At 39.5% G+C, this 27,908-nt stretch overlaps 1 protein-coding gene across 2 annotated transcripts; it reads right to left on the reverse strand.

Moving 5' to 3' along the window:
- Positions 1-24: 24 nt before the first annotated feature.
- Positions 25-26,865, reverse strand: mvb12bb (multivesicular body subunit 12Bb). Of its 2 annotated transcripts, XR_007490624.2 has the most exons (11): positions 26,736-26,865; positions 25,503-25,598; positions 22,383-22,478; positions 20,941-21,031; positions 19,882-20,011; positions 19,116-19,226; positions 14,174-14,235; positions 4,486-4,541; positions 3,891-4,116; positions 3,701-3,760; positions 25-272 (listed from the first exon to the last, which is right to left on the reverse strand). XR_007490624.2 is itself a non-coding variant. In XM_049763787.2 (10 exons), the coding sequence occupies exons 2-10, from the start codon at positions 25,587-25,589 to the stop codon at positions 231-233; spliced, it is 735 nt and encodes a 244-aa protein (XP_049619744.1). In that variant the 5' UTR covers positions 25,590-25,598; positions 26,736-26,865; the 3' UTR covers positions 25-230. The 2 variants fall into 2 exon arrangements, 1 of the variants encoding a protein (XP_049619744.1); XM_049763787.2 differs by lacking the exon at positions 3,891-4,116.
- Between the last annotated feature and the right edge of the window lie 1,043 nt (positions 26,866-27,908).

Here is a 27,908-nt window from a genome sequence, read left to right on the forward strand (position 1 = left end):
CCAACTTAAAAATACCCACATTAATTGGATATTAATTGGATTCATATTTTTTTAGCATTTCACTATATTCACGTTTTACAAAGGCGTATTGTCAAATACATTTGAATGTAAACATTGTAAACAGCCAGCTTTTAAAACAGTAATGCATCTTATGTTTTTTCTTTTATCACTTAATGACGATCCTTTTGTCCACAGTATGGTCCCATCATGTTGAAGGAATCCAGAGGATGTTATAGCACAATGCTTCTCTCTGTGCTGAAGTTGTAGTGGAACTGCATGAGGAGGAAATATACAATATTAGTGAACACATATTGCTCCAGCGAAAAAGTGCTTCAATGCACTTTGACACTCAAATCCAATTAGCAGACAATTATTTCGACTATTTTGAGTTAATAGCATGAGCATTTCATTCAGATGAAACACGACAGTAAGGAGTGTGCATATATACACGTGTTTTTGTTCATTTCAACAGTACAATATTCAGAAGCGAGAACGGGAAGGGGAAAAAAAAGTTTTACTGCCCTCTTCTGGTGACTACATCACTCTACTACGTGTCTCCCAACATTTCACTGAGCCATGCTGTATTTTCCACTACAGGTAACCTAATAAAAATGTCACAAAAATAGGCCTATACAACACGAATGATCTCGATTCCTACAAATCTACCTATAAAACAAGCCTGAAAGTTGATGATACACTTGCCGGGGGAGTCATTCAAATGTATGTAATTGAATAGTAAAAATAATACAATTGTAAGTGCATTTACATTTTCTGCCTTTATGTATATGTCAATGTCATTGTAGTCAATAAATGATAAATTTCAGACCAGTTAAGTAAAATTGGATATTTTCCCGTGGCACACTGGAATTTATCTCATGCCACAGCACAGTGGTTGAGAATCACTGCCCTTTAAAGGTCATGATATTAAGTACTATAGCTCTTTAGGTCAGAATGAGCCTTTGCATTGAATGTCAAAATGATTCTATACTTTATTGCCCAAATCTAAATGATTGATTAAAAAAAATACACATAACACAAAACACACGAACTTCTATTTAATATCTAAAATATAAAAACAAAAATGTCAATCCGAAACCTGCTGCAGGGTGTTTGAACAATGTGAGTTTCCTCAAACTGTTGTACTACTGTAACAAAACACAAGAGGACGCTGTAAGATCACTAGACTAAACGCTCCAAGCCTAACAAAAGCAAACGCACGCATTTTATCAATTGAATTGCAGGTTCTCCCTGTCTAAATACCTCCGATTTTGATTTTCATCCACTTGACGGATCCCCCAAAACCTGTCACATATCACAACCCGGTTAGTGGCGTCATTCAGGCCTCCACCGCGCGAGAATTCAGTTTCAACTGCTGGCACATCAAATAAATAATTCCAGTAAAAATGTATGTAGGCTATGTATGTATCCCATGTATTCAGATGTGGGTAAGTCTGTGTGGATGATGGATGGGGGAATGGGGTGTTATCGGGGCGAGCATGTATCAATGTCTGCCAGTTTTACACATGGGCTGACAGGACAGTGACACACTAGAACATGGGCGGCAGTCGCCCAGACGAGCCCAGCTTCATTTCCTGTTCCTGCTCCACTGCCAAAAATATGTGACATGTTGTCTTCATTAATTCCACCTCTATTTGGAGCGCACCCTCTCACACCACGCGCACACTGTCTACCTCAGTGCTTTTGCACTCTTCTATGCTAGCACACATAGGAAGAAACTACACATTCCCAAAGCAACGCTGAAAGGCCATCATGCATAGGTGCTAATGAAAACCCTGTCATGTGTGCACACACATTTCTGCATCTTCACACACTCCCTCCCTAAACTAAAATCATTAAGCCGGCCGCCACCGACATTTTTCAGTGGAGCATACTACATAAAGACGTCACTTTAAATTGTGTACTAATTAACACTTAAAAAGACACAAATTAGATATGCGTGGCTAAGAGCAATTATAATATCCGCAAGTTTTGCCAGTCAATTGGGAACCGAAAAGAATGCCTAATTGCTGGAACCAATATCATTTTAGACGTATAGCTTAAGTGATGCCTGTTAGGAAATGGACCTATCTACAGTTGCGGCTGCGGCATTCCAGAGTCAGAGAGCACATTACTCTCAAGCATCAATATTTTCAAAGGGGTTACAATCAGAGGCAATTAGAGGCAAAGTGCCACTTGTTTCAAAGGATGTCATACGTACAAGGAGTAACAACTTTTGGATGAGAAAAGAAGACAGTTACAGTGTTTTTTTTCTTTCCAATCAAATACCATATAATCTTCTCAAAGGCCCAAGAACACGCCAACAGTCAAACGAGCCAACATCTCTGATGCCAGAAAACAAGTGCAGAGTTTATGTTGGGTGAAATGAAGCAAATGCACATTAATGTTTGATAATTATCACAACTACGTATTAGGGCATTAACATTATTAATTAATTTTATGGCGCATAATGGATTTAAGTAAAAAATTAAGAGTGAAAACAGTTTGGATTTTTAAGGCAATGATTCAAAGAAGTATTGTTTGGCCTTGTTGGAGGTCTGTGTTCCTCTGATGCTATTCTAGTTTCCTATGAAAAGCACAGCTTGTGTTTTGTAAAAAGTCTCACTAATTATATTTCTCTCCTGCTTCTGTAGATATCATCCTGGGATAATAACAAGGGGAAGCTAGAAGTAAAAATAACACAATTGTGAGGGATGCTTCCACTTGCAAACTAATTATCAAGCTAAGCTGCGACTTCATCCTCATCAGCTAGGCCACGCCATTAATCTTGTGCTGTCGTCCACTTCACTAAATCCAGCGTGTTACACTATCTCACATTTACTTCATCAGCTCCAGTGCGGCTGTAATTAATGATTTCTCATGCCCTTCCCTTCCCCAGCTCAGCTCACCATGTGTCCGCCTGCTAATCACACCCGCTGAACAGAAAAGAAGGAGGCGAGGGAGCGGCGAGTAGTGGAAGGAGAGGAGAAAACGGATAGGATGAGCTACCTGGTTGGGCTCACACGCTCACAGCGCGCATACATACGCACGCACACGCTTAATGCCTACTTTGACAGTGAGCTTCAATCAGATGACCGTATGACAGCATGGCGACTGTGATTTGGATAGTTTGTGACAGAAGACAGAGGCAGAGTGCAGAACAGACACCTGGTTTGATGAGGGAGTGTTTGCTCCGTATCACATCTCAAACCCAACAGCACCTGTTCTTTTACAGTGGTCTGTCACTTCCTGGCACTTCACATACCACAGCACCGTGCTAATGAGAGAGAAGGGAGTGGGGGGGCTCTCCCCCCCATTTAAAGCACACCCATGTACTGCACTATACAACACACACAGGCTACAGTGTGGAGAGGAAATGGAGCATGTTCTCCACGCAAGCTCATGTTTTCCCGGAGCCCTGCAAGAAGATCAAAACCTCAAGAACCTACAACATTCCGAGAGAAGCTTGATTGAACTGTTTGGGAGAAGAATTGGGGAATAAAAGTCAAGGGCTTTGGAACAGTAGACAAAGCTTTTAAGAGGGAATGGCTGCCTAGCCAGGGCATGCTTTTATTCAATTGGGGCTTAGTGGAGCCAACAGGGTCTCGCTGTCTCAGACACTTAATTACAAGCCCAAGACTGTTTGCTTTGCATTCTGGGCCAGCGGCGGCAGCTGCAGCCGAGCGTTGCAGCCTCTACTCACTTCCTCCTCGATCTCTGCCAGGGATTTGATCGTAATGCCCATTAAATTGACTTGCTGCATCTGAAATCAAAAGCATGGAGAGGAGGGAGAAGAGAAGAGGGGGGGGAACACAAGGAACATGGCGGTTAGGCTCATGGCTAAGTAAGCATGCTTAAAATCTTTAATCCTCTCCCTCTGTGTCAATACGAACCGGCTATGGTGACAACCGCCGCCAGCCAGCCAAATGGACTGCATTGAGCCAGCGCTGCCTGAGTGCATGCATTCATCACTCAGGGTAAGGGGAAAGTAAGCAGATGAAGCAGATGAAGGGATAAGAGAAGAAAGAAACAGGAAAGAGAGCGGTATGGATTGAAATAATTGAAAAGACAGTGGTAGAATGGCGGGAGAGTAGAAATAAGAGAAAAATAAAAGATAATCTAGAAATTAAGAAAGTAGGAAGTTGCAGGAATGGAAATTGCAGTGGAGAGGGCAGATGGGGAGAGGGGAAAGAGAGGGAATGAGTCAGAAAATCAGATGAAACAAATGTTTGCATTTGCGTGTATATGTCTGTATGAATTGAAAACAAATTTAATCATTGACATGTATAGAATAAGTTCAGCCTGCGTCAATGTGACCGACATGGCAAGGGTTACACCAAATGAATGGATGGATTTTAAGGTAAAATTGTAATAAAATAGGTGGTTACAAAATAAAACTGTCATGACAGTAGTCTTCCTCTGGACTTCAAACTGTGCCTTGGCTATGGCTACAATGATTTTTACTAGAAAAATTTAGCATGATATTACCTCTTTTGATGTATCATAGAATCGCTGAGCAACCCCAAAGGGCACACCGTCCATGGCTGTAAAAAAGTAAAGAAAATAGTACTTTTAAAATGTGACTTTAAAGACCAAAATTTACCATTTTTTGTCCCCTTTATTTTGAAAGTTTGAACAAAAGTAAATGTGGCATAATGAAGCAACAAAGCTATCAAAATCTCCAGGCCCCCCGACACCTCCCCTCCTACCCATCTATGGAGACAAGATGAAAGCCTTTTCTTATTCTTTGCTTCTCTCCTCCAACCCAGCCCTTCCCAACCCTCTTCCACTTTAATTACTCTTGATTATTCCTGATTTTGTCTTGTCAGAGAGATGTTCACCTCACAAACAAAGACACACTTACACCCGGCACAGAAAATTTGAAAGAAGAAAGACAAAACGCTGGATATGAAATTTGCATGAAAATAAGCCTCAGCGTTCAGCCCACAAAAAAAGGTAGATTGAAATGAGGACTTGCCAAAAGCACGGTGGTATAATTAGCATTTGACCAAACAAACGAGCTTCAACAGAGCTATAATTAAGCAGGCCTGTAATTAAGTGTATGCCCTTTATCATAATGATCGTGGTTAAAATGGTGTGATGGCTGCCAGTTGATTATTAATGGTGTAACCCAATACTGCCTGTATCCTGCACTGGAATCAAGGTGTCACCACTGTCAGGCTAGAGTGCAGGTCTTTGTTTATAAGAAAAACATTAGGGCACAAATTAACACGAGGTGACAAGAGATACAAAGCCTCTCGGTTCAGACTGAAGAAAAAACTGCAGCTGCTTGGCTTCATTAAAATGAATAAATAAATAAAATAAAAATAAGACAACTAAAAACCTAGAGCTACGACACTTGATGCAAAGTGCTTTGACAGGGGCCCCAAATATCAGCAGGCGAAGTGTCCAACTAGTGTTTTAAAGGCGCTCGGCACAGAAAAAATAATTTTCAAGTGTAAAGTGAAGCTGCTCCTGATTAAGGGTTTTGCGGTTCTTTATAGGAAATTCCAAAATGTTGCCTCCCTTTGGCGGGCTCGACTAGGGAAATTTCAATCCTTCTTAGAGCAAAATAAAAAAGTCACAATTTAGCACTAGAAAAATAAAATATATTGAGAAAAAGCAAGAGCATTGGATAAAAATAGTGGACAAAAAGAAAAAATGAAAATAAGCAAAATAAAATAATATAAGCACATAACCTCAAAAACTGAATCGTGACTGCTACGTAATAGTTTTAGCAACGTTTAGTGAATATTTTGCAAGTCAAGTCAAATCAATTTATATAGTCCTTCATCACAGAAACGTTTCAGAGGGCTTCAAATAATTTATTTTTTGTTTGTTTTGTCTTATTACAATATTTAAAGTATTTGGAATTATTGGCCAGGGATTTTTTACAGTTAAAAAAAATACCATTACTAATATCAGTATTGGTGTTGATGAAATAGCAAGAAAAAGTGTCGATACTGTGTGGGATACAAAAAGTGTGTTATCACGAACCCCTTGTAGATATGATTACTTGTTTAAGTTAATAAAAATAAAGATAAAAAAAAACAGAAAAAACACATTCCCTACTGCTGTCACTGAGAGAGGAGAGAGGGAGGGAATACATTTGAATCAATAGGCGGCCATGGAGTAGTGAGATTGCAGCGGCTGATGGATCTGTGTGGCGTGGACAGATGGCTGCACGGCACTGAAGGCCAGGGACTTTCCTTATTACATTTAAACCGGGTCTCACTTTGTATTCCACCACCATCCATACTAGTAGGGCTATCTTACATCCAGATGAATGAAAAGGTGCTGAAGATGACTTGGTGTTAAGAAATGGATATCTGCGCCACGGCAGAATCCAACACAAAGGGCAAAAGTAATGTAAATACAATCTTCTGGCCAGGAACTCCATTATAAAGCATGTTGGAGCTGCTCAAAATGCTATGGTCCATTACCTTATGCGTGTCACAGTATGGAGGGATTGGGTAGTTACTTGGCATGTGGAGTATGTGAGAGCAGTCAATAGGAAAATGTCACCTCAGATTTTTGGTGCGGTGACTGTGATGATGGTGATGATCATGGCAGTGAGCAGAGAGGTGGCGTTAAGTAAGGAGGACCCCATGGCTTGAGTGATTGTAGTGTAAAGAACGGAGTCAGCACAGGCCCCGTGTGGATCATTGCCTTATTAATGGCTCCGTCAGGTGCGATGAGCAATGGCTGCATTGTCATCTCCAATCCCTGGGCACAGATGAATGGCTGTTTCAGGGCGGGAAGGGCTCCCTCCAACGCCAGGTTGAGCACTAATCCCTCACCCCTCCGTTGTAGGATGCACTGTCGCCCAGGACTTTCGCAACGCACCATTGGCTTTCCAGGGCTTCGCTAGACACATATACGCGGACACACACTTTGTAGTTTTGCACCCAGAGACTGACTGATGGGAAAATATGCGTGCTTGATTGAGCATGACCCATATTACCCCGACCACATCTTACGGGTAAAGCTCTAGGAATGTTGATGAACTTTTATTTTACACTTCACTAATCCAACACAACTGCATTGATCTCTGTCTCGTAGCGTTTCCAGGGGGATTCTGACTTGACCCTGAATTGGATGAAAAAGGATCTGTTTTTTGGGGGGTGTTGTGTTTTGTTCTCGTGATCCAAGACCAGAATAAAAAAGATTCAAAATGTTACATTCAGGGTTTCTTTTGTTCTGCGACCACCCTTAAAACTCAAAACATTTGTATCTCAAATCATCTTTCCCCATTGAGATGTATAGAAAAGCCATTAATCAGTTCCAGCTCTTCAAAAAACGGCCCAGAAATTTGGCATTTTAGTCATAAAACATTATATTATACTGGCTAAAGACATACAATCATGACATTGAATAGAATTAAAAATATTTCGTCACATTTTCTCCTTCATTGTGCTGCTCCTTCTGGTGTGCACGCCTTGGCCACCTGGAGGACATATGGCTTTACCACGATGCAGAGTCTCTTAAATAGGAAATGTACATATAACATTGTCCTAGTTGTACCAACGTACTGTGATGTAGGCTGCATATAAGTTTTGGCGAAAGTAAAAAAAAAACTAAATACAATGAGTGTCCTATGAAGTGTTAGTTTGACATGCGTGTTATATGAGACACATTTACAAGTAAAGCTGCTCAGAAAATTCTATATTTATTTTATTCAAACAATGTGACGCACCCTGCTTTCCATGTGTAGCCTGGCTAGACAATGCACTACCTCTCATGTCACTGTGACTCTCAAATTGAGGGGGATTCTTTATGCAGACCACAGAAATGCTATTCTAGTTGCAGAGTATACGGCTCTCTGTCACCTCTGCAGATAATGGTGAGAAGAAGCCAAGTAAGCTGGAAGAGGACCCCCCTATGCCCACTCACAGCCCTTAGCCGCATTCTGACATGAGAAATAGTGCCCAGGCCTGACAGCATCTCGGAGACATATTGTAGTTTATTTTGTCGCCCGGGCATGCCATCTGTGCCATTCCAATGGAGGGTGTGGGCTCAGGCTGCTGAGAGAGCGAGAGGGTGCCAGGCTGCGGGTCCCTCAGTAGCTCCGTAGCCACGGCAGGTCATTAGTCAAATTGCCTAATGAGAGAGAATACAAATGGCCTTCTACCCTGACAGGAGGAATTTTGGAGGTGTCAGAGCTCCTGACCCATGCTACGAGAACAGATGATAGCTAGTTGCTATTTTCAGATTCTTTTAATGACTCTATGGCTCAATCAAATCCATTATTTTTATTGTATCGCTCCACTGTTTTTCTCTTGTCGGAATTTTAGGGGAGGAAAAGTCTCTAAAATGGGAACTCTATCTACTGAGTAAATTATTCATTTAATTTAATATTATTTGTATGTTCACTGGGGCATCAGCTCACATATGAGAATGCATATGGTTACTGTCTAATTAATCAATTCCTTCCTTTTCTTTTGTTTTTAAGTTTATGGGGCTTTTCGGACATCTTTTAAAGAATAGTAATCGACAAAAGCCTTTTGTCTATTACGATGCTTACACACAATGTTGCACTTTAAGGTTTGATAAAGAGAAAACTTTTTTGGCAATTAATTGAACATTCTATTATTGTAATTATAATAAAATACCTCACTAAATATGCAGTCATCCTCAGCACTTTAGTTACACATTCAATATGCTAAATTAGAAATCAATTTTCCACCTGAGAGGTGTAAGAAACTTGGTGTAGAATGGCCCACTTACCGCTCCATCTTGGACACACATTTCTAAAAATCGGGATGTAGGAAGGGAGCCAGGAGGCAGTCCCAGATGGACTCTGGCCCATCAATCTTCCAGAAAGTGGGCAGAGCCTATGGTGAGTTTAATGCTCAGAGGATGAGGTAAGTTTGGAAACTCGAAAACCGCAGCACTAATGGTGTTTGAATTTAAAACGAGTGAAATACGCTAATTTTCATGGAACAAAAGTAGAACAAAACCCTTTGAATCATTTTTCAATCTGGGTGATCTCTTGTCCCTGGCTCGCTGTTGTGAAACTAAACGGACTACCAGACTTTAATCAGCAATCAGCAACACTGTGTCTTTTCCGACACTGCCAAGGCACCGCACCGATCCCCAGCTGTGGCCGCTGGTAAATGTGCAGCTGAATGTCTGTATAAATGGGCAGCGCCTCTCTGGACAAGTGTTAAAGCTGGCAGAGGGCTGACACTAAATTGCATGTGCCGGATGGGACACAGCAGACGGCACAATTACACAAATCCCCTCTTAATTAGCACTTCTGCGGGCAAACTAACCAGTAATGATGCAAGGAATGTGTCGAGCTCCAGAAAGCCTAACAAGAAAGGCCTACCTTTGGTGAACACTCACTCATGTGGTTATGGTTCCCCTGAATGAGTGACTGATGTATGAGTCCTTTTGATCAGTGCAGCTACTTGGGTTAGCCTGCTCTCCACAACCCTGAGCCCTCAGTGAGCAACTTGCCCTCTGTACTGTGGAACAGCGGGACCCACATGCTTGTGGTTGGCGTTATTAAGTTCTCCATGCTCACAGTACCAGGCAATGTAAAGTGGCATCTCATGCAGTGAGTAATGAACGGTGCCAGAGTGGAAGCAGGAGGGATGACAGCCAAAGAGGCCTCCTTGGCAGCCACTAACCTGGGCACGCACCAATTTATCATCTCTCAACGCCGATCCACAAACGTAGTTCCGCCATTTGTCGTTAATTATGCTAATAACAACAGGATTTTTCTCCAGTATAAAACGGCAACACTAATTATTAATATCGAAACACAATTGGGTTTACTTATTGCTCTGTTCGTTGAAAATGGTAAAACCGAGAACAGAAAACTCCGACAGGTATTGGCGTGCCTTTACGGTACGAATAAAATTGTAAAATTGTTTGAACTTCTTAACAGCAAACTTTTACACCTGCCGGAGAAGTTTTCAGCATAACTTCTGAGATTCTCAGTTGCCCTTTTTCCAGAGCGATTTCATCCCTACGTTCTCGTTGTGCTTCCAAAATCGCATCAATGTATTAGAAAATCATTCATTACAAACTTAACAAGTCAGCAGAGCCATTAAAAGATTTAATGGCATATTTGATCATAAATCTTCTTAAACTATATTTAATGACTGGACTTTGTGAAATATTTTTATCAAGTTCTAATTAGATGTGTGATAACAAACCCCGCTGTACATGAGGCAAATGAGGCAGCCATGACAGGCCCATCCATTGAGGCTGTCCACGTCTGGACACCGGAACTAATGGAGCTCTGCTTCTATCTCAGGCATGGATAGAAAGCAATGAGGGATGAGCCTCGGGACTCCAGTAAGGTCTGCAAACCTTACAGGCATTTAACAGTTAAAGGGGACCAAAATGTTTGAGCCGCTGGTCCCTTACTCATAAATGAGCAACTTTAAAAAAAAATAAAAATAATAAGATTCACACGTGATTGGTGCACAAATTCTTATTGGTGACATCAGATTAAAATCATTTTTTTTTTTTTTGTCATTAAATGTAGTTAGCCAAAATGTTCATAATTTTTCAAGATTAAAATGCAGATCGATTAATTTAAAAAAATACTGAACTGTGATTTTACATTTTACAATACATTTTAGACATTAAAAAACATCTTTTTTTCTTCTGATGACTGTCGTAAGGTACTTAAAAAATCACCAATATTAGACCTCACAAAACGAGATGCTTAGAGATGACAATATGAAGAATATATAAAGTAAATTAGATGCTAAACTCCATTTTAACAAAAGCTTCGAACACCACATTATCATTTTATTGTGTAAAATCTCATCCATGATTTTGACTATAGTGTTGTGCGCAAATAATTATTAGATGCAAGTGCTATTGTCCTACAGAATGACTCTCTGCTTTGCCTTTTGCTGACCAGGAAAATTAAGAGGCAAAACTTGGATTTTAAGAGCACTCTTTTCATGTCTTGATGTAAGCTCTGGCATTACTTCAAACATCAAGATTGATTTCATAGAAATCCTATTCCATCGAAACGAAAAGCGCAGCAGTAAATCTGCCCATACCTCCCCCATAACACTTCCATAAATGATTCATTCAGTTCAGTTTAACTGACGCAAAACAGAATGTCAGTGAGCTGTGGCTGCCCGAGTCGTGTTGCAAGTGGAGTACAATCCCGTGCAGAAAAAAAGGCGACAAAAGACACAGAAGAGAATGACATTCACTAATAAGAGCTTTTCTGGCACGAGCTAGAGGTTGTATTTTATTTAATTCCTCAATTTAGATAACTGTGTTATTCTAAAATATTGGCCCAGCAGTATATGCAATCTATCGCTGAGTGAGAGAAGGACTCAAATGATCGCCTCCCCCTCACAGCCTGGCTCAGACCCACACAGCAAAAATAAGATGGAACTTTTGTTTGAAACCTGATGAGAAACCTCTTAGTGCAAGAGCTACGGCAAAATAATCTTTTTTCTCCAAGTTAGTCAATCAAGCAATGATGTAGTTTGGGGGGGAAAGAAAAGAAAGGAAGTAATTTTGCTTAATCAGTGAGCACCATCTGGAACAATTAACCAAATTCCACAGAACTCAGAGGATCAGTCATATTGACTTATTAAAGATCCAGAATTATACAAGTTATAAATCCTTGGAAAAACGAAGCCTACGCCTGCCTGTCATGACTATTTTAACTTCAAATACAGTGGAATATTTGATAAAGCTGAAAAGAGGAGATTAATATATGCAAATTATGTTGAGCATTTAAAAGCCCCCCCACCACCACCCCAACAACTGTCTTGCTTTTTTCCTGTCTCTTATTACAGGCCTTTATGTTTTATTCATACACCAACTTACCTGTCATTCCATAAGCTGTAATATTATGAGGGTATTATTAAACAGCATAAAGTGGAGCTTTAATTGGAAAGCGCCATTGCATTTTTCCAATTATTTGCTGCAAATTAAATGAAGATGCGCACACTTTAATAAGAATTCTAATATTGTTTCCTGAGACTCAGAAATCACTGACACGCTGTCAAGATATTTTGCAAACCCAAGTTAATTTTGAGCTTTCTATTTTTTCTCCTCCTCTTCCTCTGAAGGATGAATTGTCTTATGTCTGTTAATTGAACTTCCTCTAATGGATCGGGAAATAATTGCACTCCATATTACTCTAGATGAGGGCAATGTCAGGATTTATTTTTGATTAATAAGACAGATATGCAAATTTACGACTTTCCATGAGATTCACTTTTTTTGTAAACGCGGTGGATGTTTGCTGAACACTGCATCAGACTTACTTTCTCTACGTTATCTAAGTTTTATACACTTCATTTTGGGTTGAATTTATTATTCTTTGACAGTTGGATTGTTTCGTTACATACAATTTTCCATCATAACAGACCTAATTGGGAAGGTAAGGATCAAAGTGATGTGAGCACAGGAAAGCATACAGTTGCTATGAAAACTTGATAACTCCTCAAATTAACTTGATCTGTCAAGTGAAAGGGGGTAAAGAAGCGAATGCGAAGAGGTTTTAATATTCTGGTAATAAATGTCAAGGCACCTGCACATCACATCTGTACATAATGTGACTGCTTATGACACATTTCCCAGACATGTTACCTCTCCTCCCCTCAACTCGCTTTTCTTTCGTGTGTTGGGGTTTTTGTTTAGTTGGGAAGTGACGGAGGGTTTAATCAAGAAAGCAGGCAATTCATCAATCCTAAAGAAGGCGCCTGTACGAGGCTGACAGAGCGCACATGGTTTTAGAGCAACTCGAACCTGGCCAGCTGTCAGCCTGCACATACAGACTCCCACGCGCCTACACACACACACACACACGCACACACACACACACACATAGAAGAGCTACCATCACACTAACAGTTAAGAATTAAATAGGTTGTTGTCTAGAAGGTCACACAAGGTCTGAAGGCAATCTCATTGTTAATGAAGCTAATTTTTTTTAGTCACATTTTGATGCTGTGAGACAAACAAAAGATGTGCTGCTTCTTTTTGTCCAAAGATAAATGACGGTTGTGGTGAAGCGTATGCACAGTTTGTGCTAGTTCTTCACTGTCATTCACATCCCTTTGAAACTTGCTCTATTTCTTCTCATTCTGAAGCCACACAATTTAGAGCTTATTCGTCTTAACTTGCATTCACATCATGACTTTTTCCAAGTATTCATTTTATGATCAATTAAATTGAATTGTACGTTTGCTTTGTCACCTGGGATGGGTGCATAGCTTCCCCATGAACCATGATGATCAAAAAAATTTGGGTCAAAAATTGATAGATGATTTATTTTGAATTTATGAAAATAAATATTTCTTGTTGCAATTTATATTTTTATGAAAATATCCGAATGAGGTTTGCTAAAAGTAACAAAAGCTCGGGTGTGCCTGTGCTTGAATAGCAGGAGGAATCCTCACCACATGGTGTCTCTCTCCAGCTAGATAAAAACCTGCCTGCTTCATTCACCTCGTCTTCGCACAATTTTCAGGCTGGAGCGCAGATTCCAGTCGGAGATTCCTGTATCGCTTCGACTCTGCCTCTAAAATGTAATAGTCTCAGCCTGGTTGAATTCCTAATGTCTCTTTGTCAAATACTGGAATTCTGGATAAATAATATTTATGTAATGGATTTTTTTTAATATAATATTTTTTTTTTTCAATTGAATCATTATTATTTTTTACATATGTTAAAGTTTCTTAGCTGTAGATCAACAATGTAAAAAAAGAAGACAGCCTTATCGCGTAAATGCAGCGTTGTTTTTATGCCATTGGTGTTGCTGACTTAACAATAACGGGTTTCTGGTTTGGTTTATCTTAATAAATCCTAAATGACACAGCTACTGTACAAAGAAACTGGGAACGGGGGCAGGAGTGGGTTTATTGTTATAGTGGTACTCTCCATTACTCCACATTCAATTATTGCTACTAGTACTGCGCATTAACCTGATGAAAATATTCGAAAGTTTGCACATGGCATTTGTGTAAAATTTCTAATATTTTCACACAGTACATACGGATTCCCACAATGCCACAAAACTACTATTTCATTTGATTTGGTTATTTGGTTTCCTTTTTTTTTTTTTTTTAATTGATTGATTGTCTTGTTAGCTGCTGGTCTGAGTTTCCATATCAAAGTGTCTTTGTGGCGGGGACTACAGTGACAGTAGAATGGTTTATATAGGTTTGAGAGGCTTTACCTGTTACGGTGACGCTGCCACAGTTTTGGGGCTCATAGGTTGGCCTGCTGATGGTCCTCCTGCTGTCAGAGAGAAAGAAAGAATACCATGTCAGTCCACCAATACTATCCTTTGGTGAATGCCATAATAAAATATATTCCTATAGCCTTTATTGGTTTGTAGGTTTATATGGAGCAGAAATATTAAAGTGTCTCAGTCTAAAAGACAGACCCGAGCTGCAAAATCAAAGTTTGAGTCTAAACGGGGAAAATAAGGCAAAAGTTTAACCCGCATCAGTTGCCTGCGGGCTTGCACAGACCTTCAATAGGGCTTTAGAGCAGGATCTTGTTAAGTCTGGAGGAGCCACGGGATTCCATTATTCAAGGGAAGTCTGCTTTTACCGTTTCATGGCCTTGTATTACAGAAAACAGCACTGAATGCACTTTGTGGGCAGTTGAAGTTAACAAACCATATAAGATTGAAATCCTCATCAATCAAGCTATCACAAATTACACCCCCTGCTTCACCCCTACGGATCAATAAATCCACAGCTAGTGAGGAGGAGAAAAAAAAAACTGCTTCAAGAGAGCTGCAAAACATGACGTGCCTCCGAGGTAGCTAAAGAATACAGCAGCTATAAAACAAACAATCTCATAATGATGACGCAAAGTAGTCAGTTATATCATTAAAGTGGGAATTGCTATGATTAGAACACACGCACATTGGACGTGATGCAAGATCAGATTAGTAAGATTCCGTAGAAGTCACTGTTGTGCTATAAAAATAAGGAGAATGTGGAGGCAAATGATACAGAGTTGTTTGTTAATTTACTTTATACATTCTTTGTACATAAAACACATGATCTATTTGTGGATAGCAGCAGTCTTATGCTAGTTGGGTGGGGTATCACATTTAAATTCTTCAGTTGAAAGGCGGAGCTGTACACATATTGCTCCTCTGGAAGACTTATCTTCACCAAAGAGAAAAATAAATTGAATAATTTCTATCAAGGGCAATAAAACAAGACTTCTGACTGCCTTTAAGTGGCATTCATGAGTTGAAACTCACAACTCAGATTTCTTTGCAATGAAGGGGTCAACCACCCCTCCACCACCACCACTTTCATTTACATTAGCATTTGGCTATGTTGAATGCAGAGCAATGGTGAATTTTTAAAAGGTTGGCATCAATCTTGTGGGGACAATTGCCATATTCGTTGCAGATGTCTTTACCTTGCAAAGGTTGATTCCGTTGCTGAAAGGAAAGCTGCACATCTGTCAAATCACACCGATGAGGTGGTGGTGAAAGGTTTAAATGTTTGTTTTTTTTGTTTAGGAGTCGGTGTTTGATTTAGTCAGTCAATACCCAGCGACATCATGAGAAACTAAAAGAGAAGTGGGAAATGGGGGCCGCTAGCTTTACATTTGAAAATGAAGACATTACACTCGCCATGAAAAAATTCACGTATTCACACGGAGATTTTCTAAAACAAATCTCGAGGGTTGCCTTTGCCATCTGCTTGCATCGCAAGGCCGTCTCAATCCAAATTGGAATATTCTAAATACAACTTTAGGTGCACTGGAGAGACCGACATATGGCAAATCAATTAGACAACTAATGGCCAAAACAAAAACATGGCAAGTACATTTACTAATCAACAACAGAGTCGGGACTTGTATTATGGTAGCCACTAGAGTTTTGACAACGATTAATCCTCATTTCAGTCAAAGAGAGCCATATTGACATATATTCCTAATTAATTAGAAAATTCAATTATAGTGTAGTTCCTCATCAAATTATAGTAAAACCGGGAACACAGCCTGGAAGATTTACCCAATTACAACACCGATTGGGAGACTTCTGCTCCCACGAAATATGTCTGAGAGAGAATCATTTTAGCGCTACCACAGCTGTTAAGTCCACTTCAGTATTTTTGCAGTTGCCATTTAAATCTTTTGTACAATGTTCTTCATGTTGCTGTATTGTCAATGTCAGATAAATAAGGGAGGAGAAAAGAGTGGCCACAGAGGCGGTATAGTCGGCAGAAAGGCAAGATAATGAAGGAAGTGGCATCAGACACAAAGCAGAAAGCGCTTGTTTTGACACACATCCAGCCTCTCCTGTGAAAACATTTCCACACCTTCCTCTATGACGTGACAGTGCTGCTTCATAGGTGCTGCTGTCTCAGCCGTCATTATCCTCCTTTAAGCTCAGTGTCGGAGGCTGCAAAGAGGCACTCTCAAAACCTGGTGCGATCTTCACCAATCATTCAATCAATCGTCCCTGGCACTGTTCAGAAACCATTGCATTGATCTGAGTCACTTCTCTCAACTTTTCAGAAAGTAACAAAGTCATGCCAAAAATTAAATGGGAATGAATTTCAACAGCTTTGATACATTTCGGTCAAGAAACACAGACACACAGTCATGGTGTCGTTTTCTCTCAACAGTATGGTGTATTAGGTAGTCTAGACTAATCAGCATGCAACCCAAGCTGATAGAATATCCTGCTGAAGTGCTACAATGTGAGTGTCACAGGCAGAAGGCAGCTAGATCCAGATGTATTGAGATGCCAATTCTGACAGGGATGATTCTTAAAGTGTCATGTTTTGCTATGGAAAGAAAGGGGATATTCTGCCTTGACATTTATATCACACTAGAATTTGATTTAAAAGGTGTCTGTGTACACAGGGCTAAAATTGTAACAGAAACGTCCAAAAATGTAATCCAAGTGAAATAGAATCAATTGTAATATTCGGACAAGGCTAATGTATACAATCAGTGACTAGCGGGGTCAGATATAAGCCTTACCAATGACAGTTTTATCAGGAGAACAAGTGGAAATGTGATCATAAGAATGATGAGTGAAAGAGCATGGAGGGCACCTTTACTGGACACATTTCAAGGTTGCTTGCATATGCGGCCAGTGGCTGGCACTTGTGATTTTCACACAAACTGCAACATTTGTGGGAAGGAAAAAAAATACAAGTGGTAGAGGATATTTTAAATGCTCATCGTATTACCGTCACACTTAAGGTGGATAATGGGGCAATATGAGAATCATTATTAGTCTAATAAAAAGGCACAAAAGGACTGGATTTCTTTTTCTGCTCTCTGTTCAAACAATTCTTATTTAGGTATTTACTTTTTTAGTAAAATGAGTAAAATGATTTTCTTATTGTATGAATTTGTTTTCATATTAGAGAGCCTATATCCACAAAATGTTCAGGGGAAACAAATATATATATTTTTTTATTTTTTATTAAGTTGATCCAAATTTTTAAAAAGTGCAATGTATCCAGATTATCAGTACTAGCGCTGCTCATGAAAAAAAATGCCTTTTGAAATGTAGCCACAGTTGTGAATACATTACTCGCAATAAACAAATTGCTCCTGCATTTTGTACAGCGGTAAGCTCAACAGCTTTGCATCCTAAACATTTTAGTGGCTCAATATGGTGTAACAGCCTGAGCCAATAAGAACTAACTGTTGCAGTTCATCCTTCATTTCACTTCAGCTTCCTGTACTAATTGGTGAGATATAAAATATCAGTAAAAAAATGGAACAACCCAGCATTGATGCATATAAAGGCCTGGCGAAGCTTAACACCATTAAAACATAATTGATAGCTTGAGGCAGATTAACATTTGAGAGGAATGATCACGAGCCTACAAAATGATCCTGAAAATAAAAAATGATGGTTCACCATTTAAAAGGTTTTGTGCTCATTGTTGAGAGCCCTAATTGAAGAGGCACTATGAAATTTTGTAAGCAGGCAGTAAACCTGTTGCTGAATATAAATAAAGTAGAGAATATTTTATGGAACAATGCTGTCGAGTTACACTGTCTTCGACAATCAATGACTCGAGTAGCAGTTGTGAATAAATCTCTGTCAGTACTCATAATCTGTGATTTCAAATGACTGCAAACATATTTGTAATTGCATGTTAGGATGTTTTCTCTACATGCTATTGCACATATGCCTGATAAATAGTCAAAGGAGTTTGGCGACAGTCCTGTTCTCATGTGTCAGTGAATTATGGATGGAATTACTTACAAAAGAAAACTGAGCGTGCAGAATGAATTTGAATGTTAATCCAAAAGCGGCAGCCTCTGATCTCAGCAGGCATCGGAGGGGGTGTGAGTTGCTTGAAGGGGCAATTCATCCCAACCTCTGATCCTCACCAATTTGAAAGTGGGCTTCAAAAGAGCAGAGAATGACAAGGTAAGCGTTGTAAAGGCACACAGACGCCTGCTCAGTGACTCTGAATTTGTGGCCTTTTATTCACTTTACTTATTTCTTCTTATTTAAATATATTGCCATGTGAACAGTCTCTGACACTGTGAAGCTTTTATGTGGCTTTTACTCAGCTCGGCAAATGATAGCAAAGCAAAAAGCCTCATGCTCTGGCAAACATACCAGAATTCTCTGCCAAGCTCACTGTGACAGGGTCTCAGCTGTTTATTTAAAATTTGCAGTGGAAATCCCCAGGTCTTCATTGCGATAAATAATTGAGCTTATCTGCCTTGGAGCTCACTGTGAAGCCTGAGGCAGAGGATGCTCCAGCAGCATGAGCAGAGAGCCGACACGCACACTCCAGCATGCCAAAGATCTTGGCGTGCTCCTCCCTTCCTCTGCAGCTGTTGCTCCTTCTTCAGGCTACTTCCCCTGCTGTTTGTGTGCACAACACTGCTGTTGCCCAAGTCAGAAAGTGGCCTGTTTCTCTGCCTTCTGGGAACTCCACAACTAGTAGGTGCTTAGCCCTCAATCAAGGCATGTTGCCCTTCATCAAGTGGACTCTCACTAATATTGTGTTCAGCTACCTTTCTTTGGAACTGTTCAAGTGTACCACAGAATATATGACAACATGATGACAAATGAAACAACAATGACCATGAAATAATAATTCAATTCAACACGAAGGCAAAAAAATCACACGGACACTAATTGCACAAAATATTACCTCTCAGTGTCAGAGGGGGCACCACTATTAACTTTGCTGGATCTCTGTTGAGATGACTGCGGATGAGGAACCTCTCCCATTCGATACCATAACCCCATGTTATTGATCTCACTGCAAAATAATGAGGACATTATATGCAGAGCAAATTCTCAAATCTTGCTGCAGATGTAGCATCATTACATGATCATTACGTATCATTTTGACGGTGAGCTGAAATTTCAAATTTGGCCACTGCCATTCCTGTAAATTAACAGCCAACCCACAGCCACTGGCCAGAGTACAGTAGGCATTTCCTTACACCTTCCTGATCGTTTTCTACTGGCCAGTTTACTCCAACAGTAATGACAGCGATGTGGTGGCACTGGTGGGAATTTCAGGAAGATGCATAGGACCATGGTCAAACGTGCATAAAAGACTTCATGATTTTCCAACTCAATTTCATCTCCTGCACACAATGCATGCAGAAGCATAGGCAGCTCAAGTAGTGATGAACAACCAAAAGTTGGCTTCAGTCAAAATAGATTATACAGGATTATTCTACATTAATAATAACTAATAATTCTAATTACTTAATTAATAATAATTGCACAATTAATGAATTCAGTAATAATAATTAATAACTCTAATTACTGCATAAAAATAAAGTGAATCTACTCACTCCTTGCACACAACTTAATTTCCACGCTAGTCATGACGCTTTCAGCTGCATGCCATTTTATTTTTGCACAATTGTTTTTTTACCAATTTGCATTGGTCAACAACGTACCCCATGCTGGTATAGTGGACAAGATGCTGTTTGGATTTGGCAATGATCTGGAAGTCAAATACAGCCGTATCCGCAGCTGCACGTGGGCTCATTTTCACACAAAGTCTCCTTTTCTTCATGGCAGGCTCCTCTGATCAGGGAGACAAAATATCAGGCAGAAATTGTTATCATATAGGTATTCCGTTTTTCAAGCCCAAAACAACTCAAGGCGGTTCCCTTCTCCTCAAACTCCTTTCAAACTAAATAGTTGACTCACTTTTGGCCCGTAGTTGTTGAGAGACATTGGCTTCTATCAAATTAAAAATTTCACATTGGCACATAATCCATGTGAACACAATTAAACAAAACCCTACTATGATCATTTATATTATTTCAGAGCTAAGAAGCAACAGAATACTCTTCCACGACAGGTATTTAAACTGGTTTCGTCTGAAAAGAAACGGATAGGTTATCCCACATGCACAGTGCATTAAACATAGATCCACACAAAGTAATTAAATATTAAATTACATCATAGACAAACAGAACTTAATGTCTTTTGTTCTTTCTCACAAAAATGCCATCCTTCTGTATATTGCTTCTGTGTTCGTCTCATTTATTTCCCCAGCAACACCGTGAGTGCAGCATAAATGGAACGATAATAAAAATAATAAACAAGCTGTCCTTGCTCCGCTCACCAAAATATTATTACATTTCCAAGGCATGGATGGTGAAGGGGAAATACATAGCACTCAAAAAGCACTAAAGCATTGCGGAATGCATTTCATTAATATTAGATAACCCCCATGCACTCGTCCTCTTCCCAAATAAATACATAAATAAATAAGGCCCTCATAAAGAAAAGCACAGCTCCAGCTTAGATAAACAATGACTCGTGATTCTCTTGTGTTGTACCTCTGGGGCAAAATGTTTATTTTATTCCCACAGTCTACCATAAACTAAGGTAACCTGCACCCATAAAACATTCACAATCTCAAGCAAAGCGACCCCCTCCATTTGAGCTGGTCAGAGAGTAAGAAGGGGGAACTAGGCTGGGGTCTGCATTGTCTATTTTCTTACTTGTGTCCAATGTTTCTTGTATTGCAATGAAGCCCTCTGGCAATGCGTCCTTAATGTCGATCAACTTTACATCCACAATAACATCAGGGCCCTGTAAGAGACAGAATCAGAAGTCAGTGATGCAAAAGTCAGCCTTCATAATGATGCAGGGCAAGGAAATGAAAAGGTTGGTTTATTTCGGGGAGAAAATGTCAGAGTCAACGCTATCCTTTTTCCCTCCAAATTTTTGTTTGTGTTTTATTTATGTTTTAGCCATTAGCTGTGCAATATATGGGTCGAGAAGAGAAAGTGGATGCAGGTCTGAGAGCATTCTGACATTTTCAAGCATGACTCTTCCATGACTCCTTAACATTTTCATTTTTGGGCATAATAAATTGCAATAATACACCACTGCAGAAGAAAGTAGGCTGAACCAAGCGTGACTTGATGGCTGGATTCCTCTGCTGTAGTTGCCTGACAGTCATTGCCATTAGAGATATTTTTATTCATAGTTTTTACACTGACTTAAGGAGGAATATGGATGAACGTTATTACTATGCATGGGAGCCTTTTTTGTATTTGCCTCTTTTGCTGAGGATTTTTTCCTCCCATCAGGACGTGACAAACGGGGTTTGTCTAGTTTCAACCAGAGTATGATAAATCACAAACTATTTACTTCCCACCCATATAATTCAAGGGATAATTTTACAGAATCTGTTTTTGTCATAGACAATTATAGTGGGGGCTTCTTTGACTGGCAGACAAAATAGCCTTGGTTGATAGCTCTGTCGTGTTGTATTTGTGTCAAAGTCTTTAAAACAACACGGACACACATTTTAAGATAATAAAACAGGAACAAGGGCAGGGCTATTTGTATGCTATACACTAGCCAGCAGTCCAGATTGAACTTGGGTATGAGGCAGCTGCTGCCACGTTGTCTGGATGTTAGAGGACATTCTGCAAATAAAAGAATCCTGTCAAAACAGTAAATATGTATGTAGATTATGTAGAAAATCTTTCATACTTTACAAATCCAATGGGCACTAAACTTGTCCAACCTACCAAATATACATATGATTTTTGGTTGTGATTAGCAAAAACATTCATTCCTGTTCAGTAATCATATCATCATTATTTTCTTTACAAATATACTTTTGAATGAATAATGATGAATAGTTAACGAGCTATACTTTAGCTCATTGTTATGTCCTCAATAAAAAAACAAGACCAAGGGGACCAATGACACGAAACACAATTGCAATGCGGTAGTGTACATTTTGAATATGCATGCAAATAAATGATATGGAAAAAAATCAAACTGGCATTGGCCTCCTTAAAATTAGAGTAATCAGAGTGCAAAGCGTGTTAAAACATTCTTGCTATACAACTCTCCTAAAGTAACAAACGGACAAACAAAATTCTGATTGCACAAAGAAAGTGATACTTTACATTTCACCACTTACAGGTTTTCTGGTGAAACAGAGGTAGCGAGTGACCTTGGATTTGAATAAGCCGTCCTTCCACAGGGCGGCATCTGAGCCATCTGTTGTTTGTGCTACCTACATTGGAAAAAAAAACAAGGAGAGAGAAAAAAAAAAAATCAGGAGGTGGGATAAAGTTAATGTATGTATGCCATGAGCATGTTGCTATTGTCTCTGCCTTGCATACTGTCCTTAATTAATGCTTGCCTGCACTCGGGCTCCATCTCATTAGAGCCCTGCATGGGTAAAGGAGTCTTAGCCTCCAAAAAGCTGGCTAAAAATATCATCCCTTGGGAGGAGGCTGATTAAAGATGCCCTGACAACAATCCGCTCTAATAAGGAAACCATACTTCTGTGTGCTTCCATAGCAAAATAAGGATTATATATGTATATTTTTTAAAATGTAGTAACCCCTTAGTGAGGTACAGGTAAGATAAGAAAACAGCACCTTCAAATTTGCCTGCTCTAAACCTTTTTGTGGATGCATCCTAGTATTTAATGAGACAAATATTCTAACAGTAAACTGCTGAGGATAGAATGCAGTTTTACGAGTGTGCAGAAATGAGGCTACACCCCAATAAAGGAGCATCTTGTCCTTGTATAATAGGCTCATTCATAGTTATAAAAGATTGACGCATGCAGTAAGAATAATAGATTGCATCATATTGACAGCGTTTGGGCGCCACAAGTCAAGCTCAAGGTCCTAAACAACATCGCCGTGTGTTGTGCAGAATAAAATATAACCTGCAGACTCCTCTATCGTTGAAGCAAATATGCTTGGTTGAGGCGTCATGTTCCATTGGCTACAATGTGAGAATCACCTAAATAACTGCCAGGGTTATTTTTTAAAGGGATCCTTTACAAAGAAGAGTCAATCTAATGAGGTTCATTCAAATGAAGAAGTCATAGATCTCTGCACCCACCCACACACATAACCCCCCTTGACAATAATGATGAATGACCCCGGTGACTGGGTGGGGGAATCGTGGCACAGGGAGATTCATGCAAAACCACCGCAGAGAAGATGGGATGAGAGGGGGGCGACTTGATGCAGGGAGCAGAAATAGTGAGGTGAGAAAGACAGAGCGAGCATTAGATGAGCAGCGAGCTCTTTCCTGGCTGGGCGTCACCAACAGCACTTCAACTAAAAGTCCCAGAAGGAGACTATACATCACAGACCCTTCCTCTTTTTTACAAGACAAGCCGTCTTGGCCACTTTTTCCAGGTCAGTAGTCACAGCATTCTGTCAGCATAACCAAAGGTCTAGTTTTGTGAAACCCAAAGTCAAGTTGAAGAGTAATGAGGGCACGGTCCTCTTAGGAGGCACCTCAGGCATCATCCTGCCAACAGCTCGAGAACGACACAGCTTGAATGTGAAAGGCCAACTGCTTAGCCATGGCAGAAACAATGCGTAGTGGTTATCCAACACTTTCTTATAGCTGCTCTTTGTACCTACAAAGTGCTCAGTCGATAAAATACTATTTGTGATGTCAAAGGTGTCACTGAAGTCTCTTGATTTTGAAAAGCAATAATTGTTTCAACTGCAAAATCCCTAAATTTCAAGAACACAGATGAGACATGTAAACATGTTGAATTTTTTAATGAACGGTCCCGGGAAACTGACACAAACAGCATTGAGACGCACAGCTAGACATTAAAGTGCACTTAGTATCACACTTCTTTTTCTCAGTAATGTATGTCATTACGCGGGGGTCACCCAGTAGTCAGACTCAGATGCCACAGTTGAATAAAGCGGTGACCCACTTGTGTTGCTAAGACTGGTTAAATGGTAAGCTCATTGGTATACAATGGTAAGCAAATGGTTTGATTTCATTTATTTGAATTCATATTATTGTGTGTTTTATACAAAATATGTATTTTATGATTAAATCTAGAAATAAAGCTAATAGAAAATACATTTCACCCAATTTTAATGCTTAACTGGGATATATGATGTTGATCTTTTGTATTAGGAGAACTCGTGACATCGGTACTTAGTATCAATATTAGTATCGGCGACTACTCAAGAGTTGGGAACTCGTACAGGTATCGGTCTGCAAAATAAGTGGTATCGAACATGCCTACGTAAGATGATTGCCATTACGCAGTTGCCACCAGAAGTTTAAAGAAGAAATTGCAGCTCATTTTTTCAAAAGCTGCAATTACAGTTGTACAGTAATGTTTATGGAGGCTGTCCTGAAATGAGCGATTGAATATATTGATATGGAAAACAGATGGATATCATACAAGGACAATTCATAGAGAGGATTAAACCGAGTGCATGTTGTGATGACACTCTTGAGAAGAGATGAAATAGGATATACTGATTCTTAAAACTATTTATCATAGTTGCATATTCTTCATTAAATACTGACACGAAGTTTGTCTTTCTTAGCCCTGATGTCCCGGCAAATGCAAAATCAATGTTTACGCCTCTTGAAATAAATGCAAATTTTAATAATGAGTTCATGAGAGTAACAAGTCAAATACTTGCGAATTTGAAATGCACCACTATCCCCTTTGGAACCCTTGCAGAGAGTCAAAGTACGACTGAGTGTGCGAATGGTCTTTGATGTTGGGTGGCTGCTCATACTTGAGCAACGCTGCGGATCCCAGCGGAACAGTGTTTGATCTAGGCTTGCGCTCTCTTGTGTTGGAGCGATCTGCTGAAGTTCAGAGATGAGAACACACAGCGCACCAAAGAATCAGAGAGCAAAAGAGTTAATCAGCTCTTTGATTTTCTGCATAAAGAGTAAACTGGTAACAGTGGTACGCAGTGGGGTTTTCAAAAGGAGGCATGCATGGAGAGCTAAAAGAATATGCACAAATCATACAATATAAGAAAAAACATGTAAAATCCATAGATACGCTGCACTGGACTATACGCTTATTAAGCTTGTGCAAAAAGTAGCGGTTTATAGTCCGGAAAATACGGTAAATGTAATTTCCCCTTGGATTTTATGTCTTCATCAATTGCTTTCAGCATTGTACATTGGAAGAAAACCACTTGGGTAAGGTGCAGTTCTGTTCATAAAGCAAGGTCAATTAAAATATGCTTGGATTAGTTTGCGAACTTTACTTGACCAGAGGTCAGTTACTTACAACAAAGTAGTCATCTGGAACATTGCTGCGCGAAGAAAGGACTCCGACTGCAGTGATAGGGTCTGTTGGCATCTGGTCATTTGCCATGATAATGTTCTGATAGAAACAGGAGGAAATCAGACACTATCTATATTTTCTCTTCACATATAGAGACTTGGGAATACAAAATATTTGCTTAATAGAAAAAAAATGGCACAACAACAAAAGCACAAGTCGACTGACAGTTGCACAAATTGAGGTTTGCATCATTAAGCTTCATTAGGCCGTGAATGGACAATGCTCCTCCTGGCTGAAAGGTCCAGAAAGCCACAGTATCGACTTCTCAATGAGGCTTATTGGGACGTAAAAGAAAAAGCATCCTTCTAACAGAGGATCAAACGACAACTTAGACCAAAACAGCGTTTGGAGACCACCCAATTACTTCAACAAGTCACAAATTAGACCGAGCAATCACATATTTTCAAGGAAGTCCCATCAATTGCTATCTATCCCTGTCTAAGGGAATTTTGGCCTAATGGGTATGCAAGCCTTTTACAGGGTAAGTGGCTTTGCAAAGGTTTCTGATGCAACTTTATTCAATTAGGTTTAAAGCATTGTTGTACTAACTGACAAAGTTAGTGCATTCAATCTTGATGTTTACAAAATCTATCCCAATTACCTTGATCAAATTAAATGATTCACTCCAGAAACAGCTGTCCCCTAACAAATGTTAGATTGCTGCCGTTATTCAAATGAAACAGGTTGGCGAATTGACTAATTGAAAGACAGATCTCTTTGTAACATGAATTTGAGTCTGAGACTCAGAACCTTGACTCTTTAGAAGATGTGCTTCTGAAGGGCTAACCGAGCTTCCCAGAAGAGAAGCATATTGGCAATAGCATGAAATTAATTTGAAGCAAACTTGTAAGTCATTGTACAGTGAGACAAAGTATGTGCAACTAAAAATATCGGCTGACTGACATTGTAACTGATTGGACGATTTCTGCAATGGATTGTTGGTTACCTGTGAGGCGAAATGGAGGCAAAATGTAATGCATTTAAACTGCCCTTTCAAGGCTCTGTCTAACCAGACCAGTTGAAGCTGTTTGTGTCCAAAAAGAAGACATTGTATTGATGTTATACTTCCCTAAATTATTTAAGCTGCTGTTCTTGAAGATTTCATTTCATTTTATTCTACATATATAATTCTATGTGGAATATTCAGATACAGTACTTATATAAGGTTGCTCTTACTGTATGAAGTGTTGAAGTTCAGTGAAAGGGCTGTTAAAATATGTTCCGGAATTGTGTTCTTCGTCCCCTCAGTGCTGTCTCTTTGGACTTTGTGCCTTCAACCTACAGGAACTCAACTAACAAATCATTAACTAATAAAAGGCAGGTTATGTTTTTATGCAGTTGCTCCGAGTTTCTTGAGCGCTAAACAATAGTAATTACAAATAAATAAATAAATGAATAAATAAATAAATAAATAAATAAATAAATAAATAAATAAATAAATAAATAAATAAATGCAGGTATTTATGTATTGTTTGTTTCTGTGACAGTTATACAGTTGTACCAAAAATCTTGGAAATTGTGTATTGTGTTACACAAATCTGGACCGTCCGCCTTCATGCATGATGTCATTCAAGAGAAGATATGACAAATGTAGTACATACTCTTAAAATATGAGAAATTTTATGAAGTAAGGGAAGTCATCTTACAAATTATTTCGTTTATCCAGGGGCAGTTTTCGTCAGCTGAAACTCATAACCCCGTGTAGGTAAGAGGGAGAAGATAGTCCGGAAATGAATTTTCAATCCGTTCCTTCGTTACTATGAAAGACCGATCCGAGTGCACATTGATTAAGCCACTGCCCCAGTCCAGGTGGAAAAATGTCTCTTCTGTATGTCTGTTCAGTAAATAAAGAAAACATTGATGTTATTTAAATTAAGTTTGCTCCTTAGGTTCATTAGCAGGGTGTACTCACCCACCCTACTTTGCAATTTTGCAGCTCATTCTTTCACATCAAGGTGTTGTCATCCTTCTAAAATAGGTGTGCTCAATTAGAACCTCTCGTGACAATGCTCAAATTGCGATCATGAAATGTCAGGTGTCAAGAAAGGCGGACAAAACACGCTGAGAATTTGTACACCTGGGAGAGTATTTTTTTAATTATAGAAAAGGTGATAAAACAGTCTTGAGATACCAGGAAAACTACTTTGTATTATGGTTACTATCATCTATAGTTGAAGACTGTCAGGTTTTTGGGAATTCTAACAGTAAGACACTGGTTCACATTTTATTTCTGAGTGCAAAAGCCTAAATATGGTTGTATGCTGAGTAAGAGGTAGTGGGTGACCCTGCACTGCAGCGAATGACTCTGCACCTAAATGATTTTAAAACAGGGATGGTTTCCTTTTCCTG

Source organism: Syngnathus scovelli, chromosome 3 (assembly GCF_024217435.2).
Source record: "Syngnathus scovelli strain Florida chromosome 3, RoL_Ssco_1.2, whole genome shotgun sequence".
NCBI classification, from domain to species: domain Eukaryota; kingdom Metazoa; phylum Chordata; class Actinopteri; order Syngnathiformes; family Syngnathidae; genus Syngnathus; species Syngnathus scovelli.